Source organism: Sceloporus undulatus, chromosome 9, assembly GCF_019175285.1.
Source record: "Sceloporus undulatus isolate JIND9_A2432 ecotype Alabama chromosome 9, SceUnd_v1.1, whole genome shotgun sequence".
In the NCBI taxonomy this organism is placed as follows: Eukaryota; Metazoa; Chordata; class Lepidosauria; order Squamata; family Phrynosomatidae; genus Sceloporus; species Sceloporus undulatus.
Genome location: NC_056530.1, coordinates 32,233,883 through 32,251,587, shown reverse-complemented (window position 1 = coordinate 32,251,587; position 17,705 = coordinate 32,233,883). Strand labels below are relative to the sequence as shown.

Here is a 17,705-nt window from a genome sequence, read left to right as displayed (position 1 = left end):
GACACTAACCTGGCCCCCCTCTAGAAGCATTTCCTCACTTGCCCAGCTTGCTTCCCAGGACCACTAAAGTCCCACGGATGAGAGACGATTCTCTTTCCCTGGCCCAGCTGCCTTCCTGGGAGGACAGGATGTCCTGCTGGCAAGGAAGGTTTAGCGAAGGAAGACATTACTCAGCTGGGGCAGGGATTCTGGGAGTCACAGTCCAAAGTACCCTTTCCAGGTGCAGGAGGGGACTCATGCTGAGGCAACTCCCAAAGCCAACCTGATGCACATCAACCTAAGAGACAGGATTTATGTCCAGAAGATTTGGGCATGAGCTTTCAGGCTAATGACCAGGTGGAGGTCAGGATGCTGGCAAAGCCTGGCTGGGTGACTGTATGGCTGCCCACTGGGCCTCTGCATTTGGAAAGGTCTCTGCGTTTCTGTAGCCAGTCCTGGAGCCGAAGTGTGAAGGCGCTGGAGGCAGAACATAGCAGGCAAGGGACACACTAAAGGCTATTCTCTCCCCCTTTTAGGAGAAGGGCCTGATCCACTGCATGAACCAGAGAGTGTCTTGGGGCGACAGAGAGTGCTTGGCCTCCCACACAAAACAGATCAGTTAGCTCTGGACCTTGTTTCCTCGGCCATCACAGCTTCACGACTGTTCTGAGCAGCTTCTTCTGAGGAAGATCTGGCCATTTGCTACTCGGCGGCAGACAAGAGCAATACCAGCAAGCCTCCCGTTGGAACGCAAAGCCTTTTATGTAAGCCTGCCTTACACAAGGTGATTAAAAGCACCTCTAGCCCTGGTTCCTGCTTCAAGGCTCCCGGCTCCTTCATTGGCCCTTGGAAAGCACCTCAGGGAGAAGCGTAACCCACAGAGCTGTTCGGAAAGAACCAGTTCCTCCTGCTCAGCAGGAACAGCGGCTGGGTGATTGGGTTGGGGCTTTTGTGAAAGACAAAACACACACGCACACCCCTCTCTTGACCTGGAATATGGAGAATCCCTCTGCCACCTCCGTTGGTGTCTCAGCAGCCAGGATTCAAAGAAATCAGCCACTCATTTTGCACAGGAACTGTAGAGGCCTTGCGTTTTATGAACACACACAGACACCTCTGCCTCATCCACATGCAGACACTGGGAACAAAGTGGAGTTCCCAAAGTGTTTTGTTTGGTGCTGGAGAGAAAAGAGGGAATATATCCATGCTCGTTGCCATACAGGAGGGTGCAGTTGGAAGAAAGGCTGCAGCTCTTTTTTTGGCTCCCTTAATCATGCCACATTTGATGAGGGTTCACAGCAGAGCAAAGAAAGCTGGCAGCAATGAATGCAAGTGTGAAATCTCTGTACAGACCCTCCTTTCTCTGCATCACTTCTACAAAAAAGGAATTCTTTGGGGAAATACTGTATTTCAAGAGTAGAAGTCTCTCTCTTGCCCTCCTGGCCTTGCTGCTCTCTTGATATACCTAGGTGACACAGGATAAAGAAAGGGAGGCTGGGAAGAGAAGTGGTTGTGATCAGGCCTCTGCATCCCTTATGTGTTCAGATCAGCTTAGTTGCAAGAGGTTTGCTTCGAAGAAAAATGGTAGTTTGGAGGAAGAAAGATGAGCCCTGAGGCCAGGTCAGTCTAGTCCAGCATCTTCCTTCTGGCCATGGCCAAACCAGTTAGCCCTGAAACCCCAGGGCATGAGAGGCCAAGGCTCCCTTCTTGACACTGGTCCCAGTGTCGAAGATGCTGTTGTACACCTTTAAGTTGTTTTTGACTTACGACGACCCGAAGGCAATGCTATCACTGGATTTTCTTGGAGGGAGGCTTGCCTTTGCCTTCCTCTCAGGCTGAGAGAGTGTGACTTGTCCCAAGGTCTCCCAGTGGCTTCCCATGGCTGAGCAGGGATTCAAACTGGTCTCCAGCGTCGTAGTCCAACATTCAAATCACTGCCGTGTTGGCTCCCAAAGACATACCTGGTCTCTGTGTGGCATGGCAGGGCTACCCAAAGCACTTGCCTATGAGCTACACAAGGGTTGCCAGTCTTTTTGAACAGAAGCTTTTAAAGGGAGGGCTTTGGAAAGGGTTGCATTGTTTTTACTTCACCGTTTCACTTTCTGATTTTTGTCCTTTTTAGAGGTACACATTAAATTGTTTGTTTTGTATTGGTAAACAGTTTAATTCTATTTTAATGCTGACTGCTATGTGTTTTTAGCTAGGTCTATACTTGTTTAAAGTGTAAGCCACCCTGAGCCCCAATTCTGGGGAAAGGGGAAGGTTTAACTCAAGTTAATGATCATAATGATCCATCATAACTCATAGTTGTGCCTTTGATGTTATTTGTAAGTCTGAATGGGATCTTTTTGACAAAGGGTGGGTTGTCATTATCTTAATAAGAAATAATAACACAGTATAAATAAATAATAGTAGGGACCCTATCCCCCGGCCCTGCACTCTCCTTAGGCATCTGCTTTGGAGCCTGGGCTGGGCTGGATCCAGCCTGACTGCTGGGGAAACACTGCAGCCCTTCATCCACAGTGCCATAGGCTGGCTTTTTGTAAGAGGGGGGTGATCCTGCAAAGGGTCAGCCCCTATGCAATGTGTGTATGTGGGAAAGGGGGGGTACCACTGCAGCCCCCACCCCTGGCAAAAGCAGTGCGGGAGGGTGGCTGGGAGGAGGTCAGGAGGCATAGAAATGTGAGTGAAATGGGTTTATTACCCAGAGTCTGTTTGCCACAATTGGTATCGACCCGTGGCTGTCACCTTTCATTGCCGCTAATGGGACATGAAGGGGATTTTCTAACCAGAGTGAGTCCCACGCATACACACACACACACTCTCTCTCTCACACACACACACGTACTCCCTTCCTCTGGCGCTTTCCTCCTCCTCCTCCTGTCCTTCCTTCTTAATGTCTTCCCATCTTTCTCTTTTTTACAGTCTTTGGCATCAACCAGCTCCTTGCCTCCTTCATCAAACTTTCCCAAATGTTTTTGGGTTCACTTAAGGCGCATGGGTGGGCAACTGCGGCGCAAGCCCCCAAAGCATGGAAACGGAAAAATCTTTTAGAAACACATCTTTTATAATGGAATAATCATAGACAAGAGAGATGTAACTTGAACTATTTATTGCATGTGAAATATTGGATCTGTAGCTGCTATTCACTCAGCAATTCGCATGCCTCTTTCATTTTTATCCCAGGCCCTTGAAGCACAGATGCAAATCACAATCCCAGGAACACTGAGAATTCCCCAGCTCATCAAGTATAACAAGGGAATCCACCGTCCGCATGGCAGATCCCTTGGAGAAAAGAAATACCAAACCACTTTTAACAATGCCTTGGCGAGGAGGACGTGTGTCTGACTGCAAACCCATCTTCCACAACTTGCAGCCCAGTAGTGGAGGATGGAGCCCACATGTCTCCCTCTCAGGCTCATCATTTCAGGAGACGGGGCTTCTCAGTGGATGCTCCTGGGTTATGGACCTCCCTCCCGACGGAGGCTCCTCTTAACATAATTTTCAAGGCCTTCTTGTACCGTTTAACATCAAAAACGTACATTTGTGAGAATCAGAAGAGGACTCCCAGCCACTTTGGTTTTCTTGTTACATTTTTGAGTAGTCCTTGTGCCTAAAAGTGGACCCTAGCCTGGCTGTGGTTGCCCACCCAGAGCCAGACAGCCATCTTGCCGCCAACAGGAGTCCTGGGGCACCAGGGAGGCTGAAGGATGGAGGCGGCAGTGGCCCTGCAGAGCAGCTCCACTGACAAGTGGCATTTCCAAAACAGCGGAGCAACTGGGAACAAAGTGACTTGGCCAGCGCAAGGAGTGGAACATCTCCCAGTTACTTTTCCCAAGCTGATTTTTCTAATACCTCTCCGTCAGGGCTGCTCCTCCTTGTTTGTCCTGCTTCCCTCCTCACCGTACCTTATTATTCTTTTCATTTAGGATCCCCCCGACAACCGGTGGGGAAATTAACCAACGAGAAATGATATATTGATCCCCCAAGCGGAGGCAGCCGGCAGAGTCCCTTCGGGTTGGGAACTGCAGAATGCAAGCGGTGTGTGTGTGTTTGTGATACTGTGCAAAGTGGCTAAGACTTTGGATCCCATTTCTTGACTTTGGGGCTCTTTGTGCTTCTCTTCTGCAGGAGAACTGCCTATCAAAGATAGCATGCCTTGCACCAGACACAGCAGGAATGTTCAGCTGCAGAATCCTGGCCCAGGAGGGACCCCAAAAGAGCTCCATCCCTTTTGGGGGAACTCTTCTTTCCCCCTTTTTATCCTTAACTCTTATTACTCTGCCAAGCATTGGAACAACTCCATACTGCTAATAAAACCAGTCCAATGCAGTCATCTACAGCAGGGCAAGCACCATCTCCTTTCATCCCCAGGCAGCAGCGCAATGGCCATGCTGGCTGCAAATTGCATTACTTGTTGGCCACCAACAAGTGGCTTCTGCCCAGTTTAGGGCTGCTGGTGAATTTGTATTCAATGGAAGGGAGGCAAGAGCACACCACCAACAGATAGTTTCCCCAAACTCCCATGGGGCCCTAGAAAAGCGTGTCTGGTCCGCCAACATCCTCCCCTGAACTTGGGACTTTTGGGGTGAGGTTGCACCACAGGTATACCTCAGTTAACAAAGGCTCTGACCAAAAAGAGCTCCTTTTTATGTCCATGGCCAGCACCACCTTTTTCTCCTTTGTCTAACTGGAGTTGCTTTAGCAACAGGATCCTTGGGAGGATGGTGAAGAGGAGCTGGAGAAACACAAACCCTCAGGGGTGGGTTGTGGCAGCAATGTGTCTGCAGTACACAAGACACTAAAGATTGAGCAAGGAAAGAAGAGGATTCTGCCATGGCTGAGAACATCTACAATCGGCAAGGGAAGCAGCAGCGGTGTGTCTGCAGTTAACAGTGCAATGAACCCGGCTTGAGCTGGGAAAGAGAATTAGCTGTGTGTGTCTGCCTGCAGCAAACAAGGTGAACAGCAGCTGCCTCTGGAGTCTCTCTCACTGAGTACGAATGAACAACAAAAGAGGGAGAACGGGACAGAGGATCCTGCCAGGTGGGAAAAAGCATAGGGCTGTGAGTTTGGCCCCCAAAATGGAAAGCAGAAAAGAAAAGTGGAGGCTCATGAAAGAGAGAAAAGTCATCTCTGGACAATAATAATTTGGAGGAAGCTTTGGAATGGCGTCTAGAAGGTTCAGGGATTTTTAAAAAGTGACGCAAATGGTTTTATTCTACATGCGCACATTGTTTAATTCTGAATGCTTGTCTTTCGGTAGGGTAGGAACCTGCCCCTATTCTCTCCATGTCCTTTCTACCTCCACTAGCAATGTTTCTGTGAAAGAAGTCATGCCCAGGAATACATCTGCTTCATTCACTGAGATGGACCCTACAGAGAGGACCCTCAGAGAGACCAGGTGAGTGCAAAAGGTCCCCCACAAACTATGAACATTGCGCCTCTGCCGTGGGGCTGGGACCCCAGAGTCGGTGTCTGCCCAGTGATTGCTGTTGACAGAGGAAGGCTGCCTTACGGCAGGCCAGAGACCCCATTCTGTTTGTGGAGCCTACTACCAGCTCCTCTGGCCAGCAGTGGGGGGTCCAGGGGTGCATGTGCCTCCTTTCCAGCACCATTGACCCAGCTCCCCTTTCTGACTGCAGGGGCCTGGGACTGAACCCAGACATCAGCACATCAGTCCGTGATTCTGCACCCAATGGTCCTACCCCTGAGTTCTTCCCCATCTTGCTCCGTTAAGCAGCCCTGCCCTCAAAAATGGGTGCAGCTGATGCAGTCAGATCCCCTGCCCTTCTCTTGTCCAGGTCCTAAACAGATGGGAGGCCAAAAGGCTCCTGAGGGAGAGCAAGGGAGCCCTGAGTCCTCAGCCTTGGTGAACCAAAAGGACAGGGACGAGGGTTGGCAGCCCAGGGACCAGCAAGAGTTAACACCGTTGTCTTTATAACCACAGCCGCTCTCCTGGGAGTGCAGAGTACCGGGTTTTCATTTTAAGTAACCCCAACACGGCATGCCATGCGATGGGAAGCGCAGCCCCTGCCTGACAGATGGAGAGCAAGAGGGGAAGAGAGACAACGGAGAAGAAGATCCAGGTGGCGCCGAAAGGTAAGAGACCAGCCAAATGATGCTGCCCGGGGACTCTTTCTTTACTCCAGAGTAATCCCCTGGGTTCAATGGGGTTTACTCCCAAGCAAAGGTTACACAGGATTTCATCTCTAAACAAGCAGAGAAGAGGACCATCAAAGCCCTTCCTAGGTGCCCATTTGGACCTGGTGTGAGCCAGCTCTGGTCAGTGGTTCATGTGCCCCACCTGCATGGCTAAAGGTGCCAACTCTCCTCTTTAAAGTTTTCTGAGCTAGTTTTGTAAGTTTGTTTTTCATTTAGAATAGCAAGTGGTTGCTTTTTTAAGTCAGAGGGGTGCTGGGAAAGCGTGGGTCACAGCGGCTCCAGAATGCCATGGAAGGTGGGGGGCCTTTCTCACGAACCCACAGAAGGTGAAGCAAAATGGATGGTAAGCAGGTTGGGTGCCCTCCTTGTTTTGTCGGGTCAAAGTCAGAGGTTCTTCCTTTGCTGGTTGAGCCAAAGTCTCTTGACAGTCTCAAGCAGGAGAGTGATGCTTTTGGGATAGGGTCAGTTGTCAAAACCAACAGCAGTGGAAATTTGTGGGAAATAGATGGGGCTGGGCAGCCTTCCAGAAGATAGGGATGGAGTGGGAGAAGGGACCGGGAGGAACGTGTTGCCATCCTTCCCACCATCCCCAAAATCCCCACTGCAGTGACCACAGTCATCTGAGTGGCTGAGGGAGCACCCATCTCACTTAAATATCCAAGTCCTGCGTCGTCCATGTTCTGGTGCTGATGCCAGAAAGTGTGCCCGACAAATGGCTCTGCAGAGCGCAAACCCATCTGGAGGGCCTGCCATGTCATTTCCCAGGAAGTCATGACTTGATAGCGGAATTAGCCATGGATCACTTTGCATCTTTTCAAGTGGCCATCTCTCCGGGAAGATTCCTGAATCTCTGACATCTGTTTTCCTTGTTTGGGGTCTGCTTCATCTCCTCTTTTGTTGCTCTGTGACTTTTTATTTCCTGAGAGGCAGCAGAAATAGGGATTTGGACAGTGCTGTAGTGAAGGGAGAGACTCAGCAGACCAATCCTTCCTTGTTTTGGCAGGAGAGGCCACACTTGGCAACTCAGGTGTGTACGCCTTCCAGCCACCTGTTGACTTATGGTGACCACATGCAGGTGCTTGTTCAGAGGCATGAAGGGCTATGGGGCCTCCCCACATTATTGCCTGACATCCCCCCACCCTGAAATCTTGCCGGTTCCTAAGATCTGAGCAGGGCTATGGGTGGCTCTTGGGGGTCTCTCACTCAAAGGGGTGCCGTAAGTCAAAACTGACTTGAAGGCAAATAACAACAACAGGTGCCAGCATTGCATAGAGAGATTCAAGCCTGTGTTTGCAAGCACGAGATTGAGAAACTTGCCTTAACCTGCCCCACAAAAACAAAGAGACAGAATACACAAACACTGCTATTCTCAAAGTGTTAAATCTCCCAGCTGCGTTATAAAGGCAGAAGGCACCCAGCTGCGATTATTAAGGTTCCCTTGGATGGCGGTCCCTTGTTTTTAAGTGAATAAATAAGACCATTGTGAAAGGGCTCTGGTTTTGCATCCTGAAACCAGTCCTTGCTGCATAAGATTCAGCAGCAGCATGGCATCTGGAGGGGTTGGTAATACTGGGGTATAATTGTAAATGTCTTTAAACCCTCCTCTCAACTAATTTAAATCAGATTCCCCATAGTTGCTTCAAGTTATTGTAATTTGTTGCACTTATAATTTTGAAATGCGGCTCTTTGCTTTCATGTTTCTTAGCTTTTATCAGTAAACAAGACATTGCCTTTAAAAGCCCTTTACTTTGAAAATCTGAATCCTGCAACATTTCTTCCAGCCAATACACCAGCAAATGAGAAGTCTCTAATTCCACCTTGAGAAATTGGGGCACCCAAGGACCTATATCTGTCCTGCTTGACCCTGGCAGCACCCGCCTTGCGGCTGGAAGGGAGCATTGGGACCCACAGCCCTCCTTGACCCAGATGCGCCAGGCGAGGATGACCTTCAAGCGGCCCCTTAACCCCCATGCTCTCCCCGCAACACACACCAATGCGCTCTGGCTCACTCACTCAGGAGTCGTTTAAGGTTTCTCCTTTGTCAGGACTACAGGAGCCTTTTAAATACCAAATTCCCAAGAGGGAAGGAGAGGATCTGGGTTGGTGGGGGTACAGTGGGAAGTAGATTTCCACCAAGGCAGCTTCGCTTCCATCCACCCCATGAAGCAAGAGCGGTCCCAAAGCTCTCAGACCCTACTCTTTTTCGGGAGGCTATGGCCTGCATCCCTACCTAGCCCTGGTTGTTCATGAATTAGCATTCTCTCATTAGTCAGGTCAGACTTACAGCTGAAGAGAGTTTAAAATGGCAAGGCAAGGGAGCCCTGTTTGCCCCTTTTCCCCCTCCGCAGGGCTGGGGCCCTGCCCTGATCTCTCCCTCACCCTCCCTTGCCCTTGCCCTCTCCGATGCTATGCTCGAGGCTGCTGACTGTTCCGATGATGATGCCCTGTAATCCGCTTGCCCTAATAGCATTAAGGGGCTTTAAACAAACAGGCCTGTGACCTCCTTGGCTGGGTGAGGCAAGGCAGGAGGAGGGTGGCTGAAGTGGCCGTCCGGCCAAGCGCAGCTCAGAGGGACCGTGGAGGAGCTATAATCAGATTGCAACGGGGCTGGGGTGAGCCCAGAGGGAGATTTGGCCAAGATAAAGTGGCACTGAGCAGCCCCCTCCCCAAGACAACTGCTGCTCCGGAGAAAGGAGGATTGCTTCTGGGAAATGCAAGGCTGGCTTTCTAAAGCTCTGCCATTGGGAGGACTTCCTGCACAGGTGGAGAGAGAGAGGAAGAAAGAAAGAAAGAAAGAAAGAAAGAAAGAAAGAAGGTTCCCTTTTGGAACTTCCAAAAATGCAGGCGCTGCTCCCATCCTCTGGGACTCCCCAAACTAGCAAGGCTTCTTCTGCCAACTGCCTTGCCTTGAGGCCCCCCCAATTCTGTGTCTGCTAAAAGAAATGCTTCCCTTGAGGCAGCCCTCACCTCCTTACCTGCTCTCCTCCAGCTCCACTCAGCCCCAGGGAATGTGGTTGTATGGTCAGGGATAAAGGGAGTTGTATCCCAACACGTCCGAGGGACACCATACTAGTCCAAGGCTTCCATGGCTATCCTTGTATGGAATGGCACTCATGGCAGGAATGGTGGCAGTCCCTACTCCTGGTAGTGTAGGAGACGTCTGATTTCCCCATCCCTGCCCTTGGCCTTCCTTCTTCTTCCCCGTCTGCCAGAGAGAGACATAGCAATAGCAATAGCAAGTACATTTCTATATCAGTGCACTTAAGCCCTCCCTAATTTACAATGTGTTCAGCTAATTGCCCCCAACAAGCTGGGGACTCGTTTTAGGGACTGATAGAAGGATGCAAGCCTGAGTCGAGCTTGAGCCCTTGGCTGGTATTGAACTTGCAACCTTATGGTTTGTGAGTGAGTGGCTGCAGGACAGGCCTTTAACCTATAGAAAAGGGAGCCTCCTCCTGGGCTGTAAGTAGGGCTGCCAGGCAAAGAAAGGGACAGGGCTCCTCTCTCCCTTCAATGGTTGTAGAGAAGAAGGCATTTCAGCATCTCACCAACAGCTACTGCTAAATCCCCTCTTCCACGAAACCATCAGAAGGAGAGGAGCCCTGTGCCTTGGTTCACCTGGCAACCTCACCTGTATGGCACCAAGCAAACCCTGTACTCCTCCCTCAATTCTTTCCAAAAAGCCTCAAAACCAGACCTTAGTTGGAACATGAGGACATGTACACATGTGTCTTTGTTGTGGCTGATGGGGAACTTACTCCACTGGCAAACCTGGCCCTCTCTTCTCATCATATCTGCAAACAAACAGTTCTTAAAAACCCTCTCCGACTGTGTAGGAGAACATGAAATAGCAGATCCCCTCTTCTCTCTAGCAAGCAGGGTTTTAATCTGGATCCCCCCTCCCTTGCATCACCTGGCAGTGAATGCCTCTTTTCTCCCCAAGTAAGAAGGCAGGAAAATCCATTTAAGGCCTAACTGTGACCTTGGTCTTTGCCCATTTATTTATTAGGTCTTCCAAAGCCAAGCTAATTGATTTTTTTCCTCCCTGAAAGCGATCCCCCCTCGAAGGACAGTCTCTGGCCCATGAGCCCCTCTTCAATACGGTTGGGTGGACTCTCTCTCTGTTTCTTCTCAGAGGGAGAGGGGTAAGAAGATTTACCGTTAACCCCTTTCCTTGCCTTTATATTCGGAGACGATTGTCCTAAAACCCTCAAACGCAGAGGAACTCTCTCTTTCTCTCTGTCCCTTTCTCTCTGCTCTCTGGGGCCTGAGAAGTGGTTTCTGGCTGCAGAGAACTAGTCGGATCCCACAACTTTCGACCGCTTGGTAAGTAATGAGCAGGAGCCCAGCAGTGCCAGTCAGGTGGCTACCTTCCCACGATTGTGGCTGTTGGGAGCTGAAGCCAGTGCATGAAATGGGCAACCGGTTTTGTGAGGGAGGACTGTTTTCTTCCCTTAACAGCAGCCTGACATGGCTGTGGGGAACAGCCAAAAGCCCTGTCCAAAAGGACCACAAAGAGCAAGCGACACAGAGAGTGGTCCCTTAAGATTCCTAGCTGAAATAAGCATGGCTGGAGTGGCCATAAATGTAGCCTTGATGGAGGCGCTGACCACCTTCCTTGGCCTTCTCTCTCAGTGTGGGTCAGGGAGGAAGGCCTCCTTCCAGGAGAGCAGCTGCCATGAAGAAGCCAACCTGGGCTCCCGCGGGGTGTCAGGCACCAGGGCCACTGTTGCAGGCTTCTCTCTTGCTACCAGACGGGCTCAGACTTGGCAACCAGAGTACAAGATGCAAGAAGTAACGTCTTGCTGCTGCCTGGTTTTGCCCTGACGCTGGGTAATGCTTTGCAGGTCCCTAAGATGCACTGTGGCTGTGGCTCAGAGGGGATGCCCTCTCCCTCACCCTCCTTCTGGGTATCAGGTGAGGAAAGGGCTGATGGAGGGGAGGGATACATGCGCAAAAGCAGCATTTGGGTTCCTTTGACAAGCTGGGATGTGTCCAGATCTGAGGACTCCCTCACCTTCCTCCCTCTCCTCACCTCTTTCTTGACCTCCCTCCAGGCCTGGCTTTCCCAGACTGGGCCTACAAGGCTGAGTCCAGCCCAGGCTCCCGGCAGATCCAGCTCTGGCACTTCATCCTGGAGCTGCTGCAGAAGGAGGAATGCCGGCAGGTCATTGCCTGGCAGCAGGGCGAATACGGGGAGTTTGTCATCAAAGACCCCGAGGAAGTGGCCCGTCTGTGGGGCCAGAGAAAGTGCAAGCCCCAGATGAACTACGACAAGCTGAGCCGGGCCCTCAGGTGAGGAGGACCGGGGGAGTGGGACAGTGTGGCCCCTGGCATGTGCTCCTTGGGGATCTCTGGGGTGGCATGTGCCAGTGGCTTAGCAGCACTTCGATCAAAACAGTATTTTGCCAGGTCACAGTCTTAATGGGTTGCATTCAGGGTTCTTCATCTGTTCTTCAAGTTCTCCTTCAGCATTCTTCTTCAACTTTATTCCAATGTTTGCTATTAGTGGTCCATCTTCTTTTTTGCAGGTATTATTACAACAAGCGCATCCTCCACAAGACCAAGGGGAAAAGGTTCACCTACAGGTTCAACTTCAGCAAGCTGATCTTCATCAACTACCCGCTGTGGGGCACCCAGACGCCTCCGAGGCCAATGCTGGTGGGTCCGGCTGGGATGTGCCAGCCCCACGGAGGGACCCCCAACATGCAGACAGAGGTAATCAGGAGGGAGGGCAGTGGCTTTGCCACGGGGCAAGGATACTGCTGGATGGACTATGAGTGGCCACAGTGGAGGGTGGGGAGTTTCCCCCATTTTTGACTGACATACTCTAAACCTTACTTGCAATTTAACAACTCCTTCCCAGCTTTTACAGAATGCCATGTTTGTGAGAAGGACCTGCGCCGCCATGGACCAGCTTTTCTTCCCCAGGGACGGCCGTGGCCTGGAGGACCCCCGAGAGAAAAGAGGAGTGGGCACCGGCGGCTGTGAGTTTGCCGACCTATTTTGTGGGGAGCGGACATTGGGAAGGGAATTGGGGAGGGCAGGTGGGCATTTGAATTGCTACCCTTTAAAAAATGGCTCAGCTGGCCTGCGGATTAAACAAGTATTCACTGAAAAGGATGAGAGTGAGAGAGATGTACAATTCTTCCACAGAGACTGAGGAACAGCTAAAAGCTCCACATGGACCACTTTAAACCCCCTTGGTAAATTTAGTGGGCTTCATAACACTTTGGCGATTTGCAGATGGCAACCAGGCACATTTGTCTGTTGTCACAGAACAACCAGAAGTCTTGTGCATCCTTTAAGCAGCAGATTTATTATAGCCTCAGTCCAAGGCATCTGTGGGCAAGGGCTCTGGGAGAAGTGCGCATTCATCTTTGAAGGCTGCACTGTTTGGCCTCCCTGCTCACCCTTTTATGTGGACCGTCCAATCTCTACTAAGGTTTAATGCTGGAAGTGACCTCCTGAGGGGTTCCGTCTGTGCGCAAGCAGCGCCTAGTGAGGACTGCCCTGTGGCTCCGTTTCCTTGACTTCTTGCGCCATCTGGCGAGAGGTTCCAGCCAACATCTGGAGTGCCTCCCATCCCATGCGTCTTCCATGCAGTCATCTCTTTTTCCATGGAACACAAGGAGAGCACCTGAGCATTTTTTTTTTAGGCCAACTGGCCAGTGGCACCAATACGTGTTTTATTTCTATGCTGCAAGCTCTGCATGGAATTGCCAGTGAGTTCTGCCCATTTGAGGGCATCTCTGCTCTCTCTTTGTGTCCATCTCTCTGTGCCCTCTGCCCACATCATCAGCCACAGTGTTCCATGTGGGCTTTTGCTTTATGGTTTTACAGGACGTCATTTTGACGCGCATAAGGATTTAACAGCCCCCTGACCCTGTCTAAAACTCAGGATATGCTGACTGCACTGAACTGCAGAAGGAGCAGCTTTCTTTTCCCATTTCTTTGTCGATTTATCTTTTTAGCTAAACGTTGTTCTGGGTAGATTTCAGAAGGTTTTAGAACTGTGCATAAATAACCTTTAAAAGAGAGACTTTTGTAGATCTCCTCTCTGCTTCTTTCCCTCCAGGTCCTGGGCCTGTCCCACTCTCTTGCTTCTTCAACTCCTGCTGCTGTTTAAGGACCCAGGAGCGCCTTCCTCCTCTAGCCGCCTTCCCACCGACCTTCGCCCACCCGGGTTTAGCCCCCCATTCCGGCCGGCAGCTCTGCTCGCTGCCCCCTTGCCCCCTCTCCAGTGCCCCCTGTTTCGCTGGGCATTTCCTCCACCGAGGCATGGCTGCCCTGCCTCCGGAGGAAAGTGCCAGCCTGCGGAGCCCGTTGAACGTGGGCATGGGCTCTCCCTGTACGAAGGAAGGGGGAGCCTTTCCTGGACTCTCCTTGGTGGCGCAGTGCCAAGGGGGTGCCCAAGGGGGACTAGAGCTCCTTCCCCACTCACCTCTCTTACAATGGGAGGAAGGGGCACCGAAGGAGGGCCATCAGGCTCCCAGACCCCTTGATAGGGTAAAGCCTGAGCCAGCACCCCAGGCCAGGTCCCACAGCAAAGGCAAGCTATTCCTGAGCCCCCTTGGACCAGAGGAGGGCACCCCTGGCTCCCCACAGCAGGGGAGCTGGCAACCCCCTGCCTCCCACGGCTTTAGGCTGAGAGCCGGCTTGAAACCTGACTGGGCCAGGCATCCCACCTAAGCCCCACAAAAGTGCCCCGGGTCTCTCAGCCACTGTCCTGCCACGCCACCTCACTTACTCAGCTCAGTGCCACTTGGCAGTGCCAACTCCCTCCTCCCATCAGAAATTGCCGGAGCCACGAATCTGCCTGGCCACTCCACTGTACGGTCAATGCTTGTTCTGCCGAGGCGGTCCTAACCCCTAAAGGCAAAGAGTGGGCATCCAAGTGGGTTCTGGTGGTATTATCCCATTGCCTACCCTTTTTCCAAGTGTGGGGTGGGGTGCCAGAGGGAGTACACCCACCCCGGGCCCCATGATTTCTCATTCCAAAGTACAGACGCTGCCTGTTTTGCCTAGCTCACTTGTATCCTATTGCTAAGGTGCTTGTATATGTTGCAGGCGCATCAATAAAGTACCTGTGACCTTACTTTCCATACCAAGTGCCCCTCTTGATTGCAAGGCAGTGCCAGTGTGAGTGCCACATGGCAGAGCTCCTGGGTGCATGTTTGATGGAGTATTCACAAACCACATCGCCCTAATGCTATAGCGCTGTGGAAAGAGAGAGATCCCCCCAAGCATCCTCACATGCGGTGATGCCGATGGCTAGCCACTTTACAAGGTGAGATTCCCAGTTGCAGTGTGGAAATAAATAAATGTGTGGCATCCGCGCCCCCTGGCAACCCCCTGGCATCGCTGCAGACATTGCTTTGCTAGCGGAGGGTCTGGCACACTTCGCACACAGAACAAAGGAAAGTAAAGTGGCTACAACCTTGCTCTGACTCATTCCCAACACTGGGACCCCTTTGATGATATGGGATTTTGCTCACATCCTCCATGTGCAACAGTTTATTACTGTATACTGAATACAAAGATTGGCTATCCGCTGCTACTATTACATGCCCCTTATCAAATAACTGGCCAGTTCAACAAAACATAACAGATGGAATATAATATACAAAGTAATGTGCATTTTATGAAGTAGACTCATAGAAGAGTTGGAAGAGACCGCAAAGGCCATCCAGTCCAACCCTTTGCCATGCAGGAAATCTTGGTTACTGAAAGCCCTTAGGGTCGCTTCCAACTCTAGGATTCACTTTTGTTGTTGTGTGCCTTCAAGCAAAATCCTACTTATAGTGACTCTAAAGCCAACTTACCACGTTTGCTTGCGCTCCTCTGACGGAGGAGGGCTGCCCCATCAGATGCCATCTTGCCCGGGGTGGCACACCATTGTCTCCCTCGAGGTGCCAGGGCAGGTGCATTTGTCCCATCCTGGATGGGAGTCCTTATTGCCCAAGCCATCACAGCCAAACTGTAAGAACTAGCCCTGATGTTTGCCATTCCCTCTCTTCTGCCATCGTCCCTCTTTCCTTTTGTGCCATGCTTTTTTGGCTGCAAGCGAGGGCCGTCTTGTGGGGGGCTTCTTGGCACGCAACTGTGGGACAAAAAAAAAGAAATGGATTATTTTCAATAAACAAACTGTCACAGCATTGGCAAATAATATTGAGAGCTGTAGTTTGGTGCAAGGGTCAAAAATGCCCCACCGGAGAATCTCTGCTCGCCCCGAATGAAGTGTAAAAAGTGGCCCCAGAGGAAGCCCCAGGAATTGAAGGGCTACTGGGCCAGTACAGAATGGCGACAGGGCAAGGGGCAGAAATGGCCACAAAATGGTGGCCAACTGGGCCAGCTAAGGAAGCTTCCAGCGTCTGGGGGCACCCACCCTTGAGCCCATTTTAGAGACCCAAATGGTGGTGCCCAACTAATAGCAGCCCAGAGACTTAGCTGGTCCAGGTATTGGTGGCCCCCCATTTTGTAGGCCCCTGAAAAACTGGACTTAGATGGCTGACAGCCAGAGCGTGGAGAAATGCCTGTCGTTTTGGAGTAGAACCCCCAGCATCCACTGACTCCTAGAAATCGATAGTCAGACCCCCCTCCTCAAGCAGTCACTTCGGCCTCCCTTTGATGCCCCCCAGCAATTATGGCACAGCCATTTCAGTTCTTATGGGATCCTGGGATATGCAGGTTAGGGAAAAGGCACTTGGGATCCCAGGCCTCACCAAACTGTGAATCCCAGGGCTCCAGGCGCAGTGGCTGTCAAAGGGGAAAATGGGGGCCCAGGAAGGAGGGCAGGAGGCCCTATTTTGTGAGGATGAGAGGAAAGCCGTGAGGGAGCCATTTTGAGGGCCCAGAGTGGACTCCTCTCCGGACTCCTGCAATGCCACTCCTTTGGAGGGGAATCCCTGATTTGAATAACCACCGCCATCTTGATAATAAAGGAGGAGGAGGAGGACTGAGCTGATGAAGTCAAGTGAGAGAGGGGCCTCCTTCATGAAGACCCCCAGCTATGCTTCCTGAGCCTTCTTGCCATTGGAAAAAGGCGGCAAACATGATGAATCTTTAACAACGCCTCAGGCCAAGGGGCCAGACAGTCCTCCAACAAGATACTCCGGCATTTTCCAGAATCTTCCTTTGGCTCCTTCGGCCTCAAGGTCCCAGCAACAAGTCTGGTCAGTTTGGTTTTGCATCAGACTTAAATACTGGACAGGCCACTGCTGACCAGAGTAATTCCAGTGTTTATTTAATGTTTGAGATGGGCCAGATGCTTCACTGTTCAGGTGTATTCTGCGTCTTTTTATAATGCTGCTGAAGGGGCCTCACTTTGACCACCATGCAGCCATCCTCCCAGGGAATCCTGGGAAGTGTAGTTTGGACCTCTCTCTCTCTGCCAGAGGTCTCTAAGGCTTCTCCCTCAACTACAAGTCTGAGGATTCCCCAGGAGGAAAGGAGGCATATCCAAGCGCCCTCAGGTGAACAGGTGTCCTCCTTTTCCAGGACACGTCCTACACATGCTATATATATCTTTTTGCTGTTGTTCATTGATGCCCAGGAAAGCCCCACAGTGGTTGGAGCGGTGTCAAAGTGCTTTGTTTCTGCAGTGCGGATGCATGGAGCGAACCTTGATAATCAGACTGTGCGCATAGCCATAGACATGCAAAACCTGTGGGTTTAGTAGCTTCCTGGAGAGAAAGCGACGCAGTTTGTGGCTGTGGTTTGTGTGGTCTGTGTGCCATAGTGGGTTCTCCATCCGGTTGCCTGTGTTGGCTGAGAAATGCCTTGTCTGTCTGTACCTGGAAGGGGATGGTGGGTTTCCAGTCCATCCAGATCCATGGGTCTGGTGCTTTCCGTAGGAGTGGGTTTCAGAGACACGGCGGCCCTTGTGGGTCAGGGATACCAGCCTTTCGAGGGATCTTGTGTTGTCCCCCTGGGATCTCTTTGTGGGATCTTGTGACTCTGTGAAGGAGCTGAGTGTCTTGGAAAGACGCTGCTGGAGCCACTGGCGAACCTATGGCATACGTGCCAGAGGTGGCACTCAGAGCCCTCTCTGTGGGCACATGCGCTGTTGCCCCAGCACAGACTCTGCCAGAGTTTGTTACTAGAAAGCCAGAGGGACATGGCACTTTGCAATCAATAAGTGGGTTTGGGGTTGCAGTTTGGGCACTCGGCTCTAAAAGGTTCACCATCATTGGAACAGATGCCCAGCCACCAAAGGAATGTCCAGTCCATTGACCCCGATTTCTGCTGTGATCCACTGTTTGTGTTGTTGTTGTTTATCATTTTAGGTATGTTTTAAGTTGTTATTTGTTTAACTGCATATTTTAATCTAACGCTATCTTGTATTATTATCTATTGTTTTATATGTATTTTGTTATTATTCTGTAGAATTCATGCCATCGGCAGGATTTATTTTCATCGATTTTTTAAAAATTGTATGTACAGTGCTGTATAAATCTACAGCGCTATATAAATAAAGTTTAATGATAATGATAATGATAATGATGATGATAATAATAATAATAATAATAATAATAATAATAATAATAATAATAATAATA

The 17,705-nt window shown here is 50.8% G+C and overlaps 1 protein-coding gene across 1 annotated transcript; it reads left to right on the top strand.

Annotated features, from left to right (window-relative positions):
• The first annotated feature begins 10,516 nt into the window (after nucleotides 1–10,516).
• On the top strand, nucleotides 10,517–14,240 carry ETV3L (ETS variant transcription factor 3 like). Its single transcript, XM_042440344.1, has 5 exons — nucleotides 10,517–11,061; nucleotides 11,202–11,439; nucleotides 11,676–11,862; nucleotides 12,011–12,131; nucleotides 13,223–14,240. The coding sequence occupies exons 1-5, from the start codon at nucleotides 11,001–11,003 to the stop codon at nucleotides 13,834–13,836; spliced, it is 1,221 nt and encodes a 406-aa protein (XP_042296278.1). The 5' UTR covers nucleotides 10,517–11,000; the 3' UTR covers nucleotides 13,837–14,240.
• The last annotated feature ends 3,465 nt before the right edge of the window (nucleotides 14,241–17,705 follow it).